The sequence below is a fragment of the Colletotrichum lupini genome, chromosome 7, assembly GCF_023278565.1.
Source record: "Colletotrichum lupini chromosome 7, complete sequence".
Lineage (NCBI taxonomy): Eukaryota > Fungi > Ascomycota > Sordariomycetes > Glomerellales > Glomerellaceae > Colletotrichum > Colletotrichum lupini.
In genome coordinates this window covers 2979938-2999453 of record NC_064680.1, presented here as the reverse complement: position 1 = coordinate 2999453, position 19516 = coordinate 2979938, and the positions used below count along the sequence as shown (strand labels likewise).

General features: G+C 46.8%; 5 protein-coding genes across 5 annotated transcripts; 3 read left to right on the top strand and 2 right to left on the bottom strand.

Annotated features, from left to right (window-relative positions):
• Window positions 1-19: 19 nt before the first annotated feature.
• Window positions 20-5666, top strand: CLUP02_13922 (GTPase-activator protein for Ras-like GTPase; the record flags this gene model as incomplete). The annotated part of the gene is made up of 4 exons (XM_049292857.1): window positions 20-4830; window positions 5018-5391; window positions 5450-5553; window positions 5619-5666. 4 exons carry the CDS (start codon window positions 20-22, stop codon window positions 5664-5666), a joined length of 5337 nt encoding a protein of 1778 aa, XP_049150003.1.
• Window positions 5667-5748: 82 nt separating this feature from the next.
• CLUP02_13921 (uncharacterized protein) lies at window positions 5749-13251 on the bottom strand (the record flags this gene model as incomplete). The annotated part of the gene is made up of 12 exons (XM_049292856.1): window positions 5749-5833; window positions 5900-6027; window positions 6100-6166; window positions 6231-6478; window positions 6518-6614; window positions 6655-6719; window positions 6778-7158; window positions 12219-12423; window positions 12603-12676; window positions 12745-12917; window positions 12959-13125; window positions 13205-13251. 12 exons carry the CDS (start codon window positions 13249-13251, stop codon window positions 5749-5751), a joined length of 1737 nt encoding a protein of 578 aa, XP_049150002.1.
• Window positions 13252-13432: 181 nt separating this feature from the next.
• CLUP02_13920 (uncharacterized protein) lies at window positions 13433-14092 on the bottom strand (the record flags this gene model as incomplete). Its single annotated transcript, XM_049292855.1, has 3 exons — window positions 13433-13752; window positions 13788-13951; window positions 14010-14092. The coding sequence occupies 3 exons, from the start codon at window positions 14090-14092 to the stop codon at window positions 13433-13435; spliced, it is 567 nt and encodes a 188-aa protein (XP_049150001.1).
• A 1213-nt stretch (window positions 14093-15305) lies between these two features.
• CLUP02_13919 (choline-sulfatase) lies at window positions 15306-17244 on the top strand (the record flags this gene model as incomplete). The annotated part of the gene is made up of 3 exons (XM_049292854.1): window positions 15306-16870; window positions 16926-17023; window positions 17177-17244. 3 exons carry the CDS (start codon window positions 15306-15308, stop codon window positions 17242-17244), a joined length of 1731 nt encoding a protein of 576 aa, XP_049150000.1.
• A 934-nt stretch (window positions 17245-18178) lies between these two features.
• CLUP02_13918 (RNA polymerase II mediator complex component Med8) lies at window positions 18179-19160 on the top strand (the record flags this gene model as incomplete). Its single annotated transcript, XM_049292853.1, has 2 exons — window positions 18179-18318; window positions 18440-19160. The coding sequence occupies 2 exons, from the start codon at window positions 18179-18181 to the stop codon at window positions 19158-19160; spliced, it is 861 nt and encodes a 286-aa protein (XP_049149999.1).
• Window positions 19161-19516: the final 356 nt, after the last annotated feature.

Sequence of the window (19516 nt, the reverse complement as noted above, 5' to 3'; positions counted from 1 at the left end):
ATCCTAATCTTCGCCCACCATGTCGCACCGTCCGCACCCCCTCAGACAATCCCATACCCTGGATTACCCTGGCAACATCAACCGTCAGTCCTCTACTGCTTCGTCCATCGCATCTTCAGGGTACTCTCTGTACTCTGAGAATAGCCGAGCGAGTACTCAACTGTCTTCAGTGTCCAGCGGCTACTCATTACCAAGTTCTCATAAGAGGGGCAAGAGTGATGGTTCGCGATTGCATCAAGTCTCATTCGGAGGAGAGAACCTTGACCGCAAGAGGGAACAAGACAACAACATCTACTCCATGACACGGCAATCTCTACGCCCGCTCCCTCAAGCCCCCGCCTCTTCATCTCCTACCAATCCTACAAAGACAACCCCGACGGCATCGACCCCCTCGCCGCCTCGACCCAGTTATCGCCATGAACGCACCCAGAGCGTTGACAGCGGCAAGTTGTCACACGCCCAGTACGACGGCAGCACTTCCCCAACACCAATATCTCGAACTCTGACGATTCGCCCGAATTCCATGATGCTCGGCCGTTCCGACACAATCAGCCGAGGCAGCGCAGCTTTACCTCATGCATACGAGCCACCTTCCGCAGTGCACTCTGCTTCTCTAGCACGACCAGATCTTGAGAAGCTGGGCCGGTCATCCACGAGCCAGCTACGTACCTTATCAAAGCTTGCTCAATCCGAGTCTGCCGACGAGTTTGCCATCACAACCCCAGCACAAGAAGTTATCGGCCTGAGAGGTCGACGGAGATTGCAGAGGGCAGATAAGTCAAACACAAATCGAGCTGGCCAGCGCGCCGGTGGATATGGCTGGGAAGGGAGGAATTGGATGGACAAGCAGCGCCAGTTCCTCCAGGCCTACGAATACCTTTGCCATATCGGCGAAGCCAAAGAATGGATCGAGGACATCATGCACAAGTCGATCCCTCCCATTGTCGAACTGGAGGAGGCTCTCAGAGACGGCGTCACATTAGCAGAAGTTGTCGAAGCTTTGAATCCTGACCGAAGATTCCGCATCTTCCGACATCAAAAACTTCAGTTCCGGCACTCCGACAACATTGCCATTTTCTTTAGATACTTGGACGAGGTTGAACTCCCGGACCTCTTCCGATTCGAACTCATCGATCTTTACGAGAAGAAAAACATCCCCAAGGTCATTCACTGCATCCACGCCCTCAGTTGGCTGCTTTTCAGAAAAGGAATAGTAGACTTCCGTATCGGCAACCTCGTTGGCCAGCTTGAATTTGAGCACCATGAGCTCGAGGCCATGCAAAAGGGTCTTGATAAACTGGGGGCCAACATGCCCAGCTTCGGCAACATGGGAGCCGATTTTGGTGTCGAGCCTGCGACCCCTGAGCCTGAAGAGACCGAGGAGGAGAGGATCGACCGCGAGCTTGGTGAGAGTGAAGAGGCTATTGTTGAGCTTCAAGCACAAGTCCGCGGAGCCGTTGTGAGAATGCGCCTGGGAGACACCATGCAGCAACTGTGGGACGTTGAAGGATCTCTCATCGACCTCCAAGCTCTCATCCGAGGTGATTTTACCCGCCAAGTCATTGGCTACCGGCTTCAGATGCGACGCTTCGCGGTGGACTTGCAAAGCCTGGTTCGCGGATTTCTCGCTCGAAACAGGATGGCCAACAAGGAGCGCTTTTGGAAAATGTTGGAGCCCGATATCTTGGAGCTCCAGAGTCTTGTTAGGGCCAAGAAGGTCCGGGATGAGGTACGGGATAAAAAATCTCAGTTGGCCCGCCACGCCGGACCTGTGCGAAAAATTCAGGCAGCATTCCGGGGTTTCTTGGTCCGAAAGGAGTTCGTTACTCAACAGCAAGAGACGGTGCAGACATCTGGAGAAGTCCAAAACCTCCAAGCGGCTGTTCGTGGAATGTTGTCAAGAGGACGGATTGCAGACGACCTCGAGCTTCTTGACAGACAGACCGACAGCATCGTCAGCCTCCAGGCTGCTGCCAGGGCACTGCTGACTAGAGATCAGATTTCGCGAGAGCAAGAGCATCTGCAAGGCTCTGCACCAAAATGGGCTGCTCTTCAAGCCGCGATCCGAGGCCAGACGCTTCGAAACGATGTTGCAGCAATCAAGGTCGAGCTCAGTCACCACATTCCCGAGGTCGAGAGTCTCCAGGCAGCAATTCGGGGACGGGAAGTCCGGACCGAAGTCGCAGCGACAGTAGAAGAACTCAGTCAGCATATTGCCGAAGTCGAACTCGTCCAAGCAACAGTGCGAGGCAACTCAGCCCGCAAAGAAGTTGAAACGACTAAAGCAGAACTCGCCAAATACATCTCCGAGGTAGAAAGCCTCCAAGCTCATTTCAGAGCCGGAGCCGTCCGCCGGGCTGTCACCCAGCTGCTGGATGACCTGAACAGCCACGAGGCAACCTTCATCAATCTCCAATCACTCATCCGAGCCATGATGGAGCGCCGCCGCGTTGCTGCCGAGCAAGATGCGCTCTCCCGCGTCGAGCCCAAGATCACCAAGCTCCAGGCATGCATACGGGGCTACCAGCATCGCCAGCAGCACGCGGGACTGCTCGAGGAGCTTGAGTCTCACACTCCCGTCATTGAGAAGCTCCAAGGGCTCGCACGCGCCATGATGGTGCGAGGAGATGTCTTCAACCTCATTTCAGATCTCGAGGAAGAAGAAGGAACTATCGCCGAAATGCAAGCTGCGGCCAAGGCCTTTGTCGTTCGAGCCAAGTACGAGGAGAAGAAGCGGTTCTTCAAGGAGAACATGGAGAAGGTTGTCAAAATTCAGAGCCTGGTCCGCGCCAAGATTCAGGGAGATGCATACAAGAGTCTTACTCATGGCAAGGATCCGCCAGTCAACGCCGTCAAGAACTTTGTCCATCTTCTCAACGACAGTGATTTCGATTTCAACGAGGAGATTGAGTTTGAGAGGTTGCGAAAGACTGTGGTCACGCAAGTTCGTCAGAATGAGATGCTGGAGCAGTACATTGACCAGCTGGATATCAAGATTGCGCTCCTCGTCAAGAACAAGATTACTCTAGATGAGGTTGTCAGGCACCAGAGCAACTATGGCGGTCACTCCATCGGTCTCCTGGCAAACTCGTCAATTTCTTCCGCCAACCACTTTGACTTGAAGGCATTGAACAAGAGTTCAAGGAAGAAGCTGGAGTCGTATCAACAACTATTCTTCAACCTCCAGACGCAACCTCAATACCTTGCACGCCTATTTAAGCGCATCCGCGAGCAGGGCACTCCCGAGAAGGAATGCAAGCGTATTGAGCACCTTATGATGGGACTGTTTGGGTACGCCCAGAAGCGTCGTGAGGAGTACTACCTTCTCAAGCTTCTCGCCAGGGCCATGCGGGAAGAGGTCGAAAGTAGCAGAAACCTCCAAGATTACCTTCGAGGCAACTACTTCTGGACAAAGCTTCTCGCAAACTACACCCGATCCCCCCGCGACCGGAAGTACCTCCGGGAACTTCTTGGCCCTATCGTGCGCGACAATATTGTGGAGGATCCTGCTCTTGACCTCGAGAGTGACCCTCTGCAGATCTACAGATCAGCCATCAATAATGAAGAGTTACGGACCGGTCGCCCCAGTCGCCGTCCTCTGGATGTTCCGCGAGAGATGGCCATCAAGGATCCGGAAACAAGAGACCTCTTCATCGATCATCTCCGTGATCTCCGAGAAATCTGCGACCAGTACCTGTTGGCCCTGGAAGACCTCTTGCCCAAGATGCCGTACGGTGTCCGGTTCCTCTGTCGCCAAATGTTCGAGGCCCTCTGCCAACAGTTCAAGAAAGAACCCCAACACCACATCTTGCAGATTGTCACGAACTGGCTTTGGCGCTTCTACATGCAGCCCGCTGTCATTGCTCCCGAGAACGTTGGTGTCATTGAGAAGCAGTTGAGCCCTCTCCAGAAGCGCAATCTCGGAGAGGTCGCCAAGGTGCTTGGCCAGGTAGCCTCGGGCAGGCCATTCGGCGGCGAGAACATCTATCTCCAACCCCTGAACGCTTTCGTGGGCGAGTCCATGGAGCGTTTGGCTCACATCACCCACGACCTCATCTCGGTACCAGACGCGGAGCGCAATTTCGATATTGATGAGTTCAACGACCTGTACTCCAAGAATAAGCCAACTCTGTACATCAAGATGACGGATATCTTTGCGATTCACAACCTCATCGTAGGCGATCTTCCGATGGTATGCCCCAACCGAGACGACGTTCTCCGCGAGATCTTGCAAGACTTGGGTAGTGCCAAGAACAACGAGAATGAGATGCTCTCGGCAGGCTCTTCTGATATTCAGCTCTACCTTACGCCGAAGCTGCACGACATCGACGATCCGGATGCGGAGGTTAAGGCTCTCTTCATGGAGACGAAGCGATGCATCCTGTACATTATTCGCGTGCAGACTGGCGCCAATCTCCTCGACATTCTAGTCAAGCCCATCAACCCCGAAGACGAACACAAGTGGCGGTCAGTACTGCGCGACGACAGAGTCAACGACGCCGGCACGAAGGGCGCGTACTCGGACGCCCACATGGTGGATGTGACCCGGATGTCGTACTACGACCTCAAGCGTACGGCGCTTGAGAACATTATGCGGTTGGAGCACATGGGCCGGATCTCCAAGCACAACTACTACCAAGATATCCTCAACGCCATCGCCCTCGACATCCGGACCAAGAGCCGAAGACGTGTACAGCGCCAGCGTGAATTGGAAGGTGTTCGGTCAACTCTCGCCAACTTGCACGAGAAGGCCAAGTACCTCGAGCAACAGCGCAAGAGCTATGACGACTACATTGAATCCGCAATGGCGACATTACAAAAGAACAAGGGGTAAGTCTAGACAAATCCTTTTCGTGTTCTGCATATCACACATATCCACATGTCCGATCCCCGGATGTGATCTCCAATTCTCCTCCCCTTCCCCCACTTTCAGTCTTGCTTCCCCACAATGTCCCATATTATAAGCACGGTCCAAGTGTGTCGCCATACGCTGACCGAATCTCGTCATATTTTACAGAAAGAAACGGTTCCTGCTTCCGTTCACCAAACAGTACAACCACCAGCGCGAACTGGAACGCAGCGGGCGGGTCCCCAAGTTTGGCAGTTACAAATATAGCGCTCGGGCTCTAGCGGAGAAAGGCGTGCTCGTCGGGTGGAGTGGCGTCACCGACTGGGAGAGGGTCAACCTCACCATTTCGTGCGACGAGGTTGGCGTCTTCTCGCTCGAGGGGTCCCGCGGCCACATCCAGATGCCGGGGGCAAGCGCCCTCGTACCCATTGAGGATCTGCTGCAGGCCCAGTTCGAGGCCCACCAGTTTATGAACCTTTTTGAGGGGAGCCTCAAGCTGAACGTCAACTTGTTGCTGCATCTCTTGTACAAGAAGTTTTACCGTACGCAGTAAAGCGGGGTGGAGTTGCAGCAATCCGTTACAGGATAGACAGACGGCAGAGGAGTTCACCACAAAAGAGATATGTGAAGAGGATGGGATCAAAAAGGTACATGAGACATGGATTGATGGGATGGAATTGAGCACGCAAGCGTGTCCGTCGCTTGTGGGATTGGGGGCGTGCAGGATAATCTTTTGTTGCTTTACTCACGCCTCTGTATCTCTCAATAGGGGTTGCATGAGACGGGAATGTTTGAACTTGGGAACCCGCATATTTGAAGGGGGTTTTTTTTTATTGACAAAGCAAGGCGAGGGTGGGCGGTTTCTTGTGTTTACATTCGTCTTCTTCTTCGTCGTCACATTATTCTATTCGAGATCGCATTGCGGGGTGACGAAAATTCAATCGATTGGAGGTTTGGGGGGGGCAGGGGGTGAGGAGGGAAGCACTGAAGGAAGCAGTATTGCTTGTAGGAGTATATATGAGTAAAAAAAACAAAAGAGAGAAACCACACTGTTCAAACGGATTAAGGTCAATGAGGTGGTGCTGGTGGGCGGAGAGGGCAGAGCGGGATGCTTTGGGAAGTTGAAGATGTAGCGGGATAGGAGTGCGATGCATGAGGAAGATTCCCCGCCGACACGTCTAGGTTGGGTGTTCATGTGTAGATAACTTTTTCCCTTTGAAATGATATACCCCGCATTGTTAAAAACTCACGATGGAATGGTGGTCGCAATTGTGCCGCGTGTAGACGACCAAGGCGCAGCATAGCCTAATGATGTTTCTGAGTAAGTGGTGGTGGTGACGACGATGCCGATGCACGCCCAACAGAAATAAACACATCAAACAAAAAAGTCAAGGTATCCGTAGCCTCGCGGATGTCATGGAGTTGGGGAAGAATTTTTGGTCCCGTGGTCTCTCGTGTGGATGCCAAGAGCCGACGGCGAAACGCGAGGAGTACGGTCATGTGAGTTGTTTTGATACTTCTTTTACACTGTAAGGAGGCGCAGACAGAGTCACGGGATCCAAAGGGGGAAAATCGTAATGAGCTTTCCAAGCAAGGGAAGCGTGTCCTGTGTAATGGTGGTGTATGCATCTATCAGGTTGGTGGTGTAGTAAAGATTGATTGAGGCACCATTTTTGCGTGGTGTCTAGGACATGGGGAGGCGTTGGCGTTGAGATAGGGGAGATATGAGGGGTCCACGGCAGCTGAGCGGGGAGACGACGATGTTCTGGCCGATCATCGATCGTGTGCCTCTACCTCCGATTCACGGGGCCGGTTGGGCGCCTTCTGGTGTGTCATTGCGGTTATCAGTTAAATGCGTGGGTTGCTGGCACTGCGCACGCGTGTGATTGACAGTGTATCAACGAGGGTGCAGATAGGCAAAGCGGGACAAGGTCTAGGTGTGCTCGACGCTCGCGGGCACACGAAAGCGCTTTTCGCCGTAAATTAATGTGCTGGATTGTTGCATGTCCTGTCAGCCTTCTCGACGAGGGAAGGTTGATTTGTTGTTCGCTGTTGGTTGGTGCGCCGGTGAACGTGACGTTGTGCTCCGGAGGGGGACCCCTGGCCAATGTCTCAGCGGAGCAGGACGAGACGTGATTCGAGGGTCTCCTTGGATTTTGCTGCACGGTGTGCAGATGCCCGACGTTGACTAGAGCCTGGAGAGGAGGGAGGGGGGTTTGTTTTGGGGTCGGGAGCAGCTTGGCATTGTTTGTATGCCGCGAGTGGCCGCGAGACCGTCGACGGGATGTTCGGGGTGGAGGTACGGCAGACTGCAAGAGGCACTCCGCCAAAACCGTTCTTTCCAATAGACCTACGGCTACCGTAAATTTTAGGCATCAATAGCGCGACTTTCTTATATATATAAATAAATATTATAATAAATCCTATATATTATTATAAGGAATTACTTACGACCGTAAGTAGTAGTAGTTACGTAAGAGCGGTTATGCCGCTTAATAAAAATAGGGTAGCTAGGGGGTATATCCTCTTTATTAATTTCTATTACTAATTAATTTCCTTTTCTTCTTAACTAACCTAATATTCCTTAAGTAAGGTAAGTAATCCACTTATGCCCCTATAATTACTTATTAGCGATTATATTTCGCTTTATTATACTTTATACCCTTTTCTACTTTATTTTTATTATTATTACCTAATTATATACGTAATTATAAGTATAATATTCGCGATTTACTAATTAAAAATATTAATTAAGTATAATTAGGTAATCTTATGCGTAATTACTAGTGCAATTTTTACTAATTAATAATTATGCTTCTTCTTAGGCTAATGTACGCGTAATTATAAGTATAATTACGTATATATACCTATTTATAATTTAATTCTTTTTATTTACTTTTTTTTTTAGTATTAACTATTTACGTATATATACTAATAATTTCGTATAGGACACTCCCTTTCTTAATAATCGCGTACGCTATATAATATTTATAATAAGCGCTTAATATAGCGTTCTAGCCCGTATTAAGAGTATATAACTCCTAACGGTCCCCGTATACTAACCTACGTAGTATTTTAATAACTTTACGTCTTATAAAATAACCTCTTACCTCTTTATTAATACATATACCTCTATATAATAGCTTCCTTATTATACGGATTTTTATATTATTTATAAGCTCTTTATCTTCCTTTTCGAAGACTTTTTACTAGATCTATAACTTTAATATTATATAAGTTAGTATATACTACCCTATACTATTTAATATTACTATACTAACCTATATAATCTAGCCCTAGCGTTAGATTAAGCTTAACCCTAAGATTACTAAAAATAGCCGTTATATACCCCTAGATATTACTATAACTCGTACTTAAGTTACTAATACTATTTAAATAACTATATATAATAATACTAAGATTAGTACTAAGTCGTGCGCCTATTATAAAGCTAGTAAAGGCATTTTTACTAATTACGTTATTTTTATAAATAAGGGCTACTTTAATTATAACTATATATTTACTATATACGAGTATACGCTCGTTACGCCTCCCGTTATTACTTATACGTTACTTTATACTACTTTATATTTATTTATAGTTTATTAACGGTTCGTATTAACTTATAATACGCTTACTAAGGTCGTTAAGCGTAGTTATAACTATAAGGGCCGTAGTAAAGTCCGTATTAGTACTCTATTTAAGTCTTTAAATACTATCCCCGCTATATACCTCTATACGATAGTAAAAGCCTTTAAATAAGTAGCTAAATAAGCTAAAAATAACAAAAAGGGTATATATAATAGTATATAAAATTATAAAGAGCGTTACTAACTTATATAGACTCTAAATAAAGAGTAATTAATTTAATATTTTTATATAGTATAGTATAGGAGTTTATATAAGTATATATTAGGATATAGTACGGTTAGGCTTAATACCTAGGTAATAAGGCCCCTACGGAGTTATAGGGTACTTACTAACTATAAGCTAGAGTATATATATTTAGTTTAGCCTATAAAAGGCCGTAACTAACTATATAAAGGCTCCCCCTAAAGTTTAACGTTTTTAATAAAATTATAGAACTTTTATTTATTATATATTATCGTTATATACCTTTTTATCCTTTTTAGCGTTATAGATCCCCATAAGCGTCTATATTTTTATATATATACTTATAAGACTTTATAAATAAAAGGATACCCCTATATATTACTATAATTATATATAAACATTTACCCCTTATTTAAAATTTCTTTTTTAGTTTTTTATTTTATATATTACTACTTTCTTAGAATAGTACGACTACGTATTAATTTTTTACTATATCGAACGATAATTATTATAAAGTTAGAGAGTAATTAGACCTATAATATAATTATTATATATATCTTTATAGTTTTTAGTACTAGAATTATAAAGCGAACTTTCGAACGTTAATTTGCGAAATAGGACTTATAACGAGAAGAGCGTACGGTCTTTTCTAAGGATCTATTAATTTATATCTAAGAATTATTCTTTTAATAATGCTTAAATAATAAAAATATTCTTTTTTAACTTTAGTCTAAAGGATTTATAATTACGGCTATAGGATTATTAATACTTCGTTAATAAAATTAGATTTAGTAACAATAAATACTAAAATAGCTCGTAATTATATAATAATAATTAAAAGAGTTCTTTTTTAATATACTAGAGGTTACTTACTATACTAAAGGGTATAATAAAAAGTATTTTTATATATAGGTTCGCTAATAAGCTTATATTATTAGCCGAGATAAACTATACTTTATATATTATAAAACCTTTTTATAATAAGTTTAAGATCGGTTAAGTAAAATAAGGTACCGTCATAAAGGGTTTACGACTCTTAGACTAAATTATATTTAATTTTTAAATACGTATAATAAGCTTCTATTATTTAAATTTAAGATCTATGCTAGTATTAATACTTATTCGCGGTTTATTATATAGTTCTATATAAGGGTTTTTACCTATATATCCCGGAATATACTTATATAATATCTTACTATTATTTAATAACGGGGATTTATATTATTACGAGTTCGTTTAGATTAAGGGAAAGAAACCGTTCTTATATTTAGTATTTATTACTACTTTTTATAATACCGTTTAATAATAAAAAGTCTAATTATATTCCGTAATTATTAGATCTTTAGTAAAAGTATTTATAACGTTAAGATTAAGAGTTAGTAAAATCGTCTTTATTAAAGTAAATTAGCATATTAATAGGTAAGTAATATATATTTTAGTATATATAAGTATACTTACGTTTATAAGAATACTTTTAATTACTTAAGTTCTAAGGGCTATTCTATATAAATATACTCTCTAACTAAATTGCATTTCTATTTACGTATATACTACTAATTCGTTCTAATTTTATTAACTTCGTACAAATTTAGAACTCTTATCGAATTCGTTATTAAAAAGGTCGCCCTCACGTTATTTTTAATTAGTTATAATAACTATATTATTAACTTACGTTACGAACCGTATAAAACTTTATATAGCTAATTAACTAAGACTAAGTTTAATAATTATTAAACGCTATTTAAAATAGTAATAATTTAGATACATATCTTCTTTAAGCTACTTTATAGATTTATACTTTAATTATTAAGGGCTCCCTAACTATATTAACTAAAAGTACGAAGTTTAGCGAGGCTAATTATCCTTATTTTAAAGTATATTAATATCTTCGTATTTATCTAAAGTAATATATACGCAATAAGCTCTAATTAAAAGTTACTTTATTTAGTAAACTATAGGGTAGTATTATATAGGTTAAGTAAAGATTAAAAAACTTTAGAATTAATCTTAGAGTATTAAATAGCTTCGTAATTATGAGCAATACTAAGGACGAAGAGGAATTATAAATATAATTATAGTTTATTTTCAACTATTTACTAACGAGAATGCTCGTTTCTATTCTTATAATATACTAAGTTATTTACTATCGTAAACTTTATCTTCTTATTAAACTATTATAATCTCGTCTTTTTTATCGTTTTTATCCTTTTTAACCTTTTTCTTAGCCTTTACCTCTTTCTTAACGATCTTCTTTTTTTACTTAACTAACAATTCCTCCTTAATCTTTATCGTTAGTTTAATACTAATACTTATTAAAAGCTATATTTTCAGAATATTTTTATACGTCGTTTTACCTAAAGTTTTAGTTATAATTAGCTTTATACGACCTTTTCCCTTCTTTACTAACTAAGGTTTAATAACTAATAACTTAATTCTAATTTAAAAAATAATAAAAAGTTAGTAATTTTTTTTTTTATATAAGATCGTAGTTTTAAAAAGGAATCTTTTTAAATTTATAGCTTCGTACGTTACTTTACGGTACTTTAAAATATCGTAAGGATTTTTTATATTAATTAGAAATACTATCTACTCTATTAAAAGAATTTACTAGTTTATTATAAAATATAAAATAATAAATCGTATTATATTTTAATATAAAATAAACGTTGAGAAGTAATTAAACTAAACTTTTTTAATAAACTTCTTAATAACTTAGATATTAATATAAGTCGTTACTTAGAAACTATTAAGTTCGTTTTTAAAAAAGGATGCGTTATATAATATAATAGAGATATTAATTATTAATAATTACTTTAGCTCTTTTTTTATTTATTAAATACTTCGTTCCCGCTTTTTTAAGCTCGTAAAAAGAGATTTTATTAATATCGAGGCTTATACGTTTATACGTTCTTATTATACGAAAAGGGCAGAGCTTATATAAGTATTATTATCGATCGGTCGTTTTAAAATAGCTTTACGAGGAGGTATTATAAAGTCGATTAGTTTAGTAACGTCTTATATAGAGACTAGAAGTTATTATAAATCTATATTATAATATTTATAAGCGAGCTATTAGTTTAATAACTTAAATAAAAAGTAATTTTTATTTATAAGAGGGTAAAAAATAATAGTTATTTCTATAATAAAGTTATAAAAAGAAAAAAAACTTTTATATTAGGGTATAATATTGCGCGATTTTATATACTACTATACGGTTTAATATATTATAAAATTAAAATATTTTTTAAACCGTAAATCTCTATAACCCCTATTTATAAGTTACTATACTAGTCTAGACCCTATCCTAGGTAGTGGGGTAACTGTAAAATACGATTTCTGCTTTGACATATGAAAAAAGTGTTTTGGCGGAGTGCCTCTTGCAGTCTGCCGTATGGAGGGGTAATACGCTATCCATTGAGATGCCAACCTTGGACGCAATGAGCCGGAGGGAGGGAATCGACGATATGCGCCAGTCATGCAATTAACGGGTGCGGAGAAGAAATGTGTGTGATGGGCTGGCTCATCAGATGATCACCAGTGAGCGAAGCGCACGACTCAGCCGAAAACGAGCTGGTTCGCCTGGTGCAACGTGGAGGCTGACCAACCTGAACAAACGCATGGTGGGCGGGGATGCAAGGCAAGACGGAAGCGCATGGGAGGAAAGGAACGGATCGTCGGAGGGTTTAGTCCTCGCCCTTGCTGGGAAACCGGAAGAAAGGCCCTCATGTCTGATGCTGATGCTGAAATGCTGCGTTGCCGATGTTGATTGTTATGGGTGAAACGATAAATTGAGTCGGAATCCGCAGCCTAGTTGATGAAGCAATACTGGAGCGCAATGATGTGATTGCGGTATGGCTTGACCGGGAGCCGGGGCCACACCACCGGCGGTAAGCATTTATCGAGTATTACAGTTACTCACTGGTGCGTTGGTACGTGCACCGGTGACCAGTAGATGCGAAAGACACATCGTTCCGGGACGGAGACGTCTAGACTCTAGAAGCGGTGCCAGGCAAGAAGATGAGCCACGCCCGGAGTAGGAGACCTTATTCCGATGGCGTGACCGGCCAGCCATGAGGGTAACCCCGCAAATGCGGGGTGGGAGCCGGCGGGAGGTCGGAGGTGGACGCCATCACGACATCTTCTGAGCTCGTCGATAGTGGAATTGTAATCTGGTTGATCTGCCAGGAGAAAACGGATACGTGGCCCCTTAAGAGTGCTGTCAAGATGGCGCCGCCTTGGCATGGGGTGCAGATGCCAGGCCCAGATGAAAAGGACAGCCGAGAGGTGGATTCAAGAGCCAGGCGAGTCGTCGGTTGGTGGTTCCGACAGTCCCTCCCCGTGCCTGTCCAAAATTCCCCATCTGGAATCTGGAGACTGGAGAAGTGCCCCGTTCGCTTCGGTTCGCAACCACGGTGCTGGTGTTTGTGCCCTGCATTCGTACACTGGGGTCTGGGCCAGAATAATTGGGTGTATTACACATCACCTGTGTGTTTGTAGATGTTGCCTTCCGGCTGCACGCACACTCTGGGTCTTGTATGAATGTGCGTGATAACTTGCGTCGGACCCATCTCGTCTCAATGTTTATTTCTCCCGCTTCGGTTCGGTGCCTTTATCAGTGGAGGTCGTTGAAGGGGGAACGGAGTCCTCCGTAAATTTGTCGCGTGCGTGCAGGAATGGCATGCCCCCATTGAAGCGACCGTTATCGAAAGAATGTTCCCTTGGGCACACCAGGACCGTCCAATCGTCTAGCTAATCGGAAGAAGGCCTGTCCTTGGGTTGAGCGACGCTTATGCAGGTTGCGAGCAGGTCTTTGGGTAAGTGCCCAGCTGCAAGAGGGCGATTGGGGTATAGTCGACGAGATCCAGGGGTCCAAATAGCAGGGGACCAGCGAATGGGAAAGAATTTGTTATTCCCGCTTGAAGCATAACGAAGCTTGTTAGTGCTCGAGGAGTCTAGGGTGCCCCTACCAGTCATCACGAGAGGCCGAGATAGCACAAGAGTAAGACTAGCCGACCCATGCCCATGCTCAGTGTTCGAGAAGGTGTAGCCGGCCGTTTGGGTTTCCGGCGCTGTGTTTTCATTTGTCGTGGGACGTGTTATTCACACCGCCAGCCATCGATTGTCGCATGGAGTGGCTCGGGTCCCACGGTGAGAGAAAAAGCGACTAGCCTTATCGCGGAGGAGCGTTGAAGGGTGATGCAGAATGGAGCCGGATGGAGAGGAAATTGCTTCTTGTGATGCGGATACGGATCACACCGGCATGCAGAGCTCATTCATTGACAAGAGACAGACTGTAACGACGAGTTGATGTTGCCGCCATGCTGACAAAGTGTTTGAGTGGCTGGTCGGTGCTTTTGCATGGGCTATTTCGCAATCGGCTGATCGGAAAACGCCATATTTCTGACGCATTGCGGTCGACCTGTCTTCCTTGGGTAGAGTCACAGACTACGCAGGCGTGCCAGGTGTAAGCGTAGCGACGAGCTTAAGGTAGTGTGGTTTAGAAATTATAATGAGTTATCCGTATCATTGAATGGCGAAAGGAGAAGAAGGTGGAGGAAGCAGAGTTAAGGCGGTGACTAAACAAGTTTAGTAAGGTGGGTTGGAATTGGATGGCTGCTGTTGCTGTCTGACAGTTTTTTTGGCTGATGACCTACACGAAGTGTACAGTAATAAGGTACCTACCTCCCTTCCTTCCTTCATCATTGGATCGATGACCGGAGAGTGAATTTGTTGAAAATGACGGGAACGGGGTCCGGGCGATCCTGCTGTCCTCTGCCACCCACATCTGTCATTGTCCCTTCACCCCGTTCCTTCCCGCTCATCGGCCACCTCACCGTATTGCTCCTGGCACATGTGGCCTTGCTACCTTACCTTAGCTACGGATACTAAGTATTCCAAGTCGCCAAGGATGGGTGGGAGGAAAGAAGCAGCTGGAGCCCCGTGACATTGCATGAGTCGGGGAAAGCCCCACCGTACTACACGAGCCACTCGGGCACCTTCAGGCAATGCGACGGGGTCTGGGGTATCCTTATCTCAAGTACTCCGCAGATCCCTCGTTTGGTGCATATGCAGTGTCTGTGCATTGGCGTGGCCCCCGTTTGGCGTTTGGCGTCTGGCGCTGCTTCTCCTTGCCTCGCCCTCCTGTCCATCCATCCACGCCCGTCTTCTCCACGTCCCGTCGTCCCTTCCTATCGGGCTCCTAGGGCCATGGCCCATGGCTGGTCCTAGGTAAGGCAGGTCGACTGTCGAGGCGGACGGGACTGCTCTCGCTCTCTTCTCTTGGCTCACTTTCTTAAAGGACGCTTCCTCCCACATGAATTGTGATTAACTTTCTTCTCTCTTTTCTAGATCATCCGGAAGACGAAGACTCAATCCATTGCGCTTTCCTCCTAATCACTGACCATCCCTTGTCCTTGGTCACTTATAAACTTTCCAATCACTGCTCACCATCGCACTTGACACACGAGCACACATATTCACATCGGCTCTTTATCAGTCCTCTCATAAGCCACAAACATTTTCCTCCCACGCAACCAAGGATAACACCACAACCACCATCTCCATCGAACTTGCTCAAGTTTCAATAAACAAATCATACTCGAGACCATTGGCTACAAGCACAATGGCTCCCGATCTCAACTCACTTCCCTCTTCGCCTCTGGCGCAACCCGCCAATGGCAAGTCTGCCAACGGCAACGGCAATGGCGCACCGAGCGCGAAGCAACCCAATATCCTCTTCATCATGGCCGATCAATTGGCCGCACCCCAGCTCAAGATGTACAACCCCGAGTCACAGATCAAGACACCAAACCTGGATGCTCTTGCCGCTGAGTCTGTTCAGTTCGACTCTGCCTACTGCCCCTCCCCGTTGTGCGCACCATCGCGCATGAGTTTGATCACCGGTCTTTTGCCCATGAAGATTGGTGCTTACGACAACGCCAGCCAGATCTCCAGTGAGATTCCCACCTACGCACACTACCTGCGTCTGAAGGGCTACCAGACTGCGCTGGCAGGCAAAATGCATTTCATCGGGGATCAGCTTCACGGCTATGAGACTCGCTTGACTAGCGACATTTACCCCGGTGACTTTGGCTGGGTCGTCAACTGGGACGAGCCAGACACCCGTCTTGAGTGGTACCACAACTCCAGCTCCATCCTCCAAGCCGGCACTTGCGTGCGGAGCAACCAGCTGGATTACGACGAGGAGGTCATGTTCCGCTCCACTCAGTTCCTCTACGACCACGTCCGTGAGGGTCCCGAGAAGCGCCCTTTCGCTCTCACCGTGTCTTTGACTCACCCTCATGACCCCTACACGATTGAGGACAAGTACTGGGATCTCTATGAGGACGTCGATATTGCTCTTCCCAAGGTTCGCATTCCCAAAGAAGAACAGGATCCCCACAGCAAGCGTCTCATGAAGGTCTGCGATCTTTGGGACTATGATTTCACCGACGACCAGATTAAGCGGGCTCGCCGCGCATACTACGGCGCTGTCAGCTACGTTGATGACTGTGTCGGAAGACTCTTGTCCGTTCTCAAGAAGTGCGGTCTGGATGACAATACCATCATCGTCTTCAGCGGCGACCATGGCGACATGCTCGGCGAGCGTGGACTGTGGTACAAGATGAGCTACTTTGAGTCTTCCGTCAGAGTGCCGCTGTTTGTCCGCCACCCCAAGGACTTTGAGCCCCATCGTGTGGACAAAAACGTTTCTACCCTCGACATTCTCCCGACGCTGTGCGATTTGGTCGGCACGAAGCCTGCTCCTGGTCTACCCATGGATGGTGTTTCATTGCTGCCCCATCTTCAGGGCAAGACTGGCCACGACAAGGTCTACGCCGAGTACACCGGCGAGGGCACTGTCAGTCCGCTCATGATGATCCGAGAGGGCCCTTGGAAATACATCCACTGCCCTGCAGACGGCACCCAGTTGTTCAACCTCAAACACGATCCGCTCGAGCTGGTCAACCTGGCGTCATCCAAGGCCATTACCGGCAAGCTGCTGGACGAGGAAGCCAAGGCAAAGCTTGACGAGTACAACGCCGAGACAAAGGCCAAGTGGGACTTTGATGCCATCACCGAGCAGGTCTTGCAGTCTCAGCGCAAGCGTCGCCTTGTGTGGGGCGCTCTTACCCAGGGCCAGTTCACTAGCTGGGACTACGACCCCGTCGATGACGGTAGAATGAAGTAAGTTGTGATCCCGGCATAATGAACCTCCAGACTCAATACTAACATCTCTCAGGTACATCCGCTCGCAGATTCCTCTGGACGACCTCGAGCGTCGCGCTCGATACCCGCCCGTGGACAAGTACGGTCGGGAGGTTGACCGCGCCACAACTGGTCACAGGGTTCTTCACGACCAAGCTGGATCTCACGGCCAGTAAATCTTTTGCATATTTATGATGATAACGACACCAAAATTCATGTCACAGGGGCGTTGGGGCATATCATTTGATTTACAGCACGCGATATCTTTTCTCTTCTTTCTCGCAGATATCCGCAAGGCGATCAGGCGCATGGTCATGATCTTCAGGACAGACCAGACGCCCTTTGTATTTTAGCTTTCAATGGGGCTTAAGACATGAATGCCCAAGAATTAGCACATAAGCAAGTTACCAGTTGCATTGAAGGTCCTGTCTCATTGGAACGTGACACTCAACCTCTTGAGGATTACTCAGAGACCTTTTTAAGCAGCTCGCTCGTTGTCACGAAATCCTGACTGCCTCACTTGACGTGCTACTCCCATTACGCCGTGCTCATTTAATGGGACCGCCTTGGCTTTTCTAACAAGGTGAGTGCTTTGCCACGTTGCTAGCTGTATTTGAATATCTTATGTCAAGCATGCAAACCCGAAGCCAATTGAGTGTGGTCGTTTCCCCGTGACCGGGAAGAGCCTCGAACGAGTCTGAGGGTGAATGGTCGCCTGGTCTCCCTTGTATGCTTACATACCTCCCTTCCACCTTGCTAACTTGGGAAAACCGAGAGGAATTCCATCCCGCGTGGCCCCTGCTCCCGGCCCTGCATCGCTTTTCCAGCTGGGGTTTGCGCCGGGCCAGCGGGGTACGCGAGGTACGTGCTGACGCCGCGATCGCTGCCCACACCCCCGTTCGACGCGGAGCTCCTGGACCCATTTAAATTACCCCCGGGCCGAGTGGATTGGAACGTCACTCGTACCTTTTCTCCCCTCCTCAACCTGGATAGAGGGAGCTCAATTTCCGGTAAACTCTCAACAAAACCACCCCCACGCTCTCTACTCCCGACGACGTCGAAGATTCCATTGCGTAGTCGCATCACCTCACGACACAACTCATCCAACACCTTTTCCCCTTCTGCGACTCGCTAAACACTCAACATTCCCCGGCGCGTCGAGTCGCGTGAGCCGTGCGACTTCCATCACCCGCTACGATCCCCAAAGAACCTCTACTTTTCTCCGATCTGCGACGAGCCGCACGAAGACGAAACAACGCACGGGGAAAAAAAAAAAGACCACGGGCAATGGACAAGCCGAACGCGCTCGGCATCACGGCCGATGAATTCAAGGCAATTGAGCAGACGCGCCAGCGTCTGTTCCAACTCTCCAACAGCATCCAGGGTCTGCGGATGGACGTCTTGAAGAGCAACCCGCTTCCTCCCCCGTAAGCTTCCCCCCCCCCCCTCCTTCCTCGTAGCTCCACATCCATCAAGACACACGATTCAAGAAAGAAGGAAGAAAAAGATTTCTAGACGTGCTAACATTTTGCGCCACGACAAAAACAGAGCGTCCCTCCAAGCACAATCCCAAATCCTCCTCCGCAACCTCCAATCCCTCCTCGAGACCCTGACAGAAAACACCCACGTCTTCCAGCACCTCCACGTCTTCCCGGACGTCGCCTACCCGGGCCGCGTGCACGAGAACATCCTGCTGCAGCTGCTCCGCAAGAAGCTCGAGCCGGGCGTCGAGGAGTGGGTCGAGCGCGGGCGGGAGACGACGCGGGAGCTGCGCGGCGGCGCGAACGCCGCTCCTCCTCCTTCCTTGTCGGACGGCAGCAGTGTTGGCATTGGCGGCGGGCCCGGCATTGCTGGCGGACCTGTCGGTGCTGGCAACGGCGGCGGCGAGGCCCAGCTCGAGGCGGTGTGGCGCGACGTGCGCGCGTGGACCGTCGAGCGGGTGCAAAAGTACGTCCTCGAGGAGGCGGGGGACGTGTATACCGAGGACGAGCGGCGGATGGGGGTGGAGAATGTGAGGACTGGGCTGAGGAGGGGGCTCGAGGAGGATGACGAGGATGACGATGATGAGGACGAGGAGAGCGATGAGGAGGGCGGCGGTGGTGGTGATGGGGACGTGATCATGTCTGGGCAGTCGCAGAAGACGAAGAAACCGACAAAGCCAACGGGCCCGGAGCCGGAGATGCTCTTCTGGTTCGAGGCGAGGGGCGATTTCGACTTGCCGCGGAACGTGGACTTGCTGAGTCAGGCTGGTATGAAGCGCGGGCGGTAAAGTTGGGCAGGCGGCGAGAGAGAGTTTGGAGAGAAAGCGAGAGACGGAGAGAGTTCTCGGCGAAGAGGGGGGACTGATGATACCCGGCCGCGACGACGGCCTTCTTTGGAGTCCTTTTTCTTAAAAAGTTGTTGCCAACCTCTCTACATAGAAGGTAGGGGGGAGCTTTCATAGTCTCACTTTGCGATGGAAAGTTCATTTACTACCTACGAAGAGGAAAAAGAAAAAAAGACTTGGGGCAGCAGTGATCAACAGGTAAATTCATAACTCCGCTCTGCGAGAATCAGTCATTCGCCGCCCCCCCCCCCCCCCCCCGTTCGCGTCCTCCAGTTGTTGTTGTTGTTCGCTACCATCGC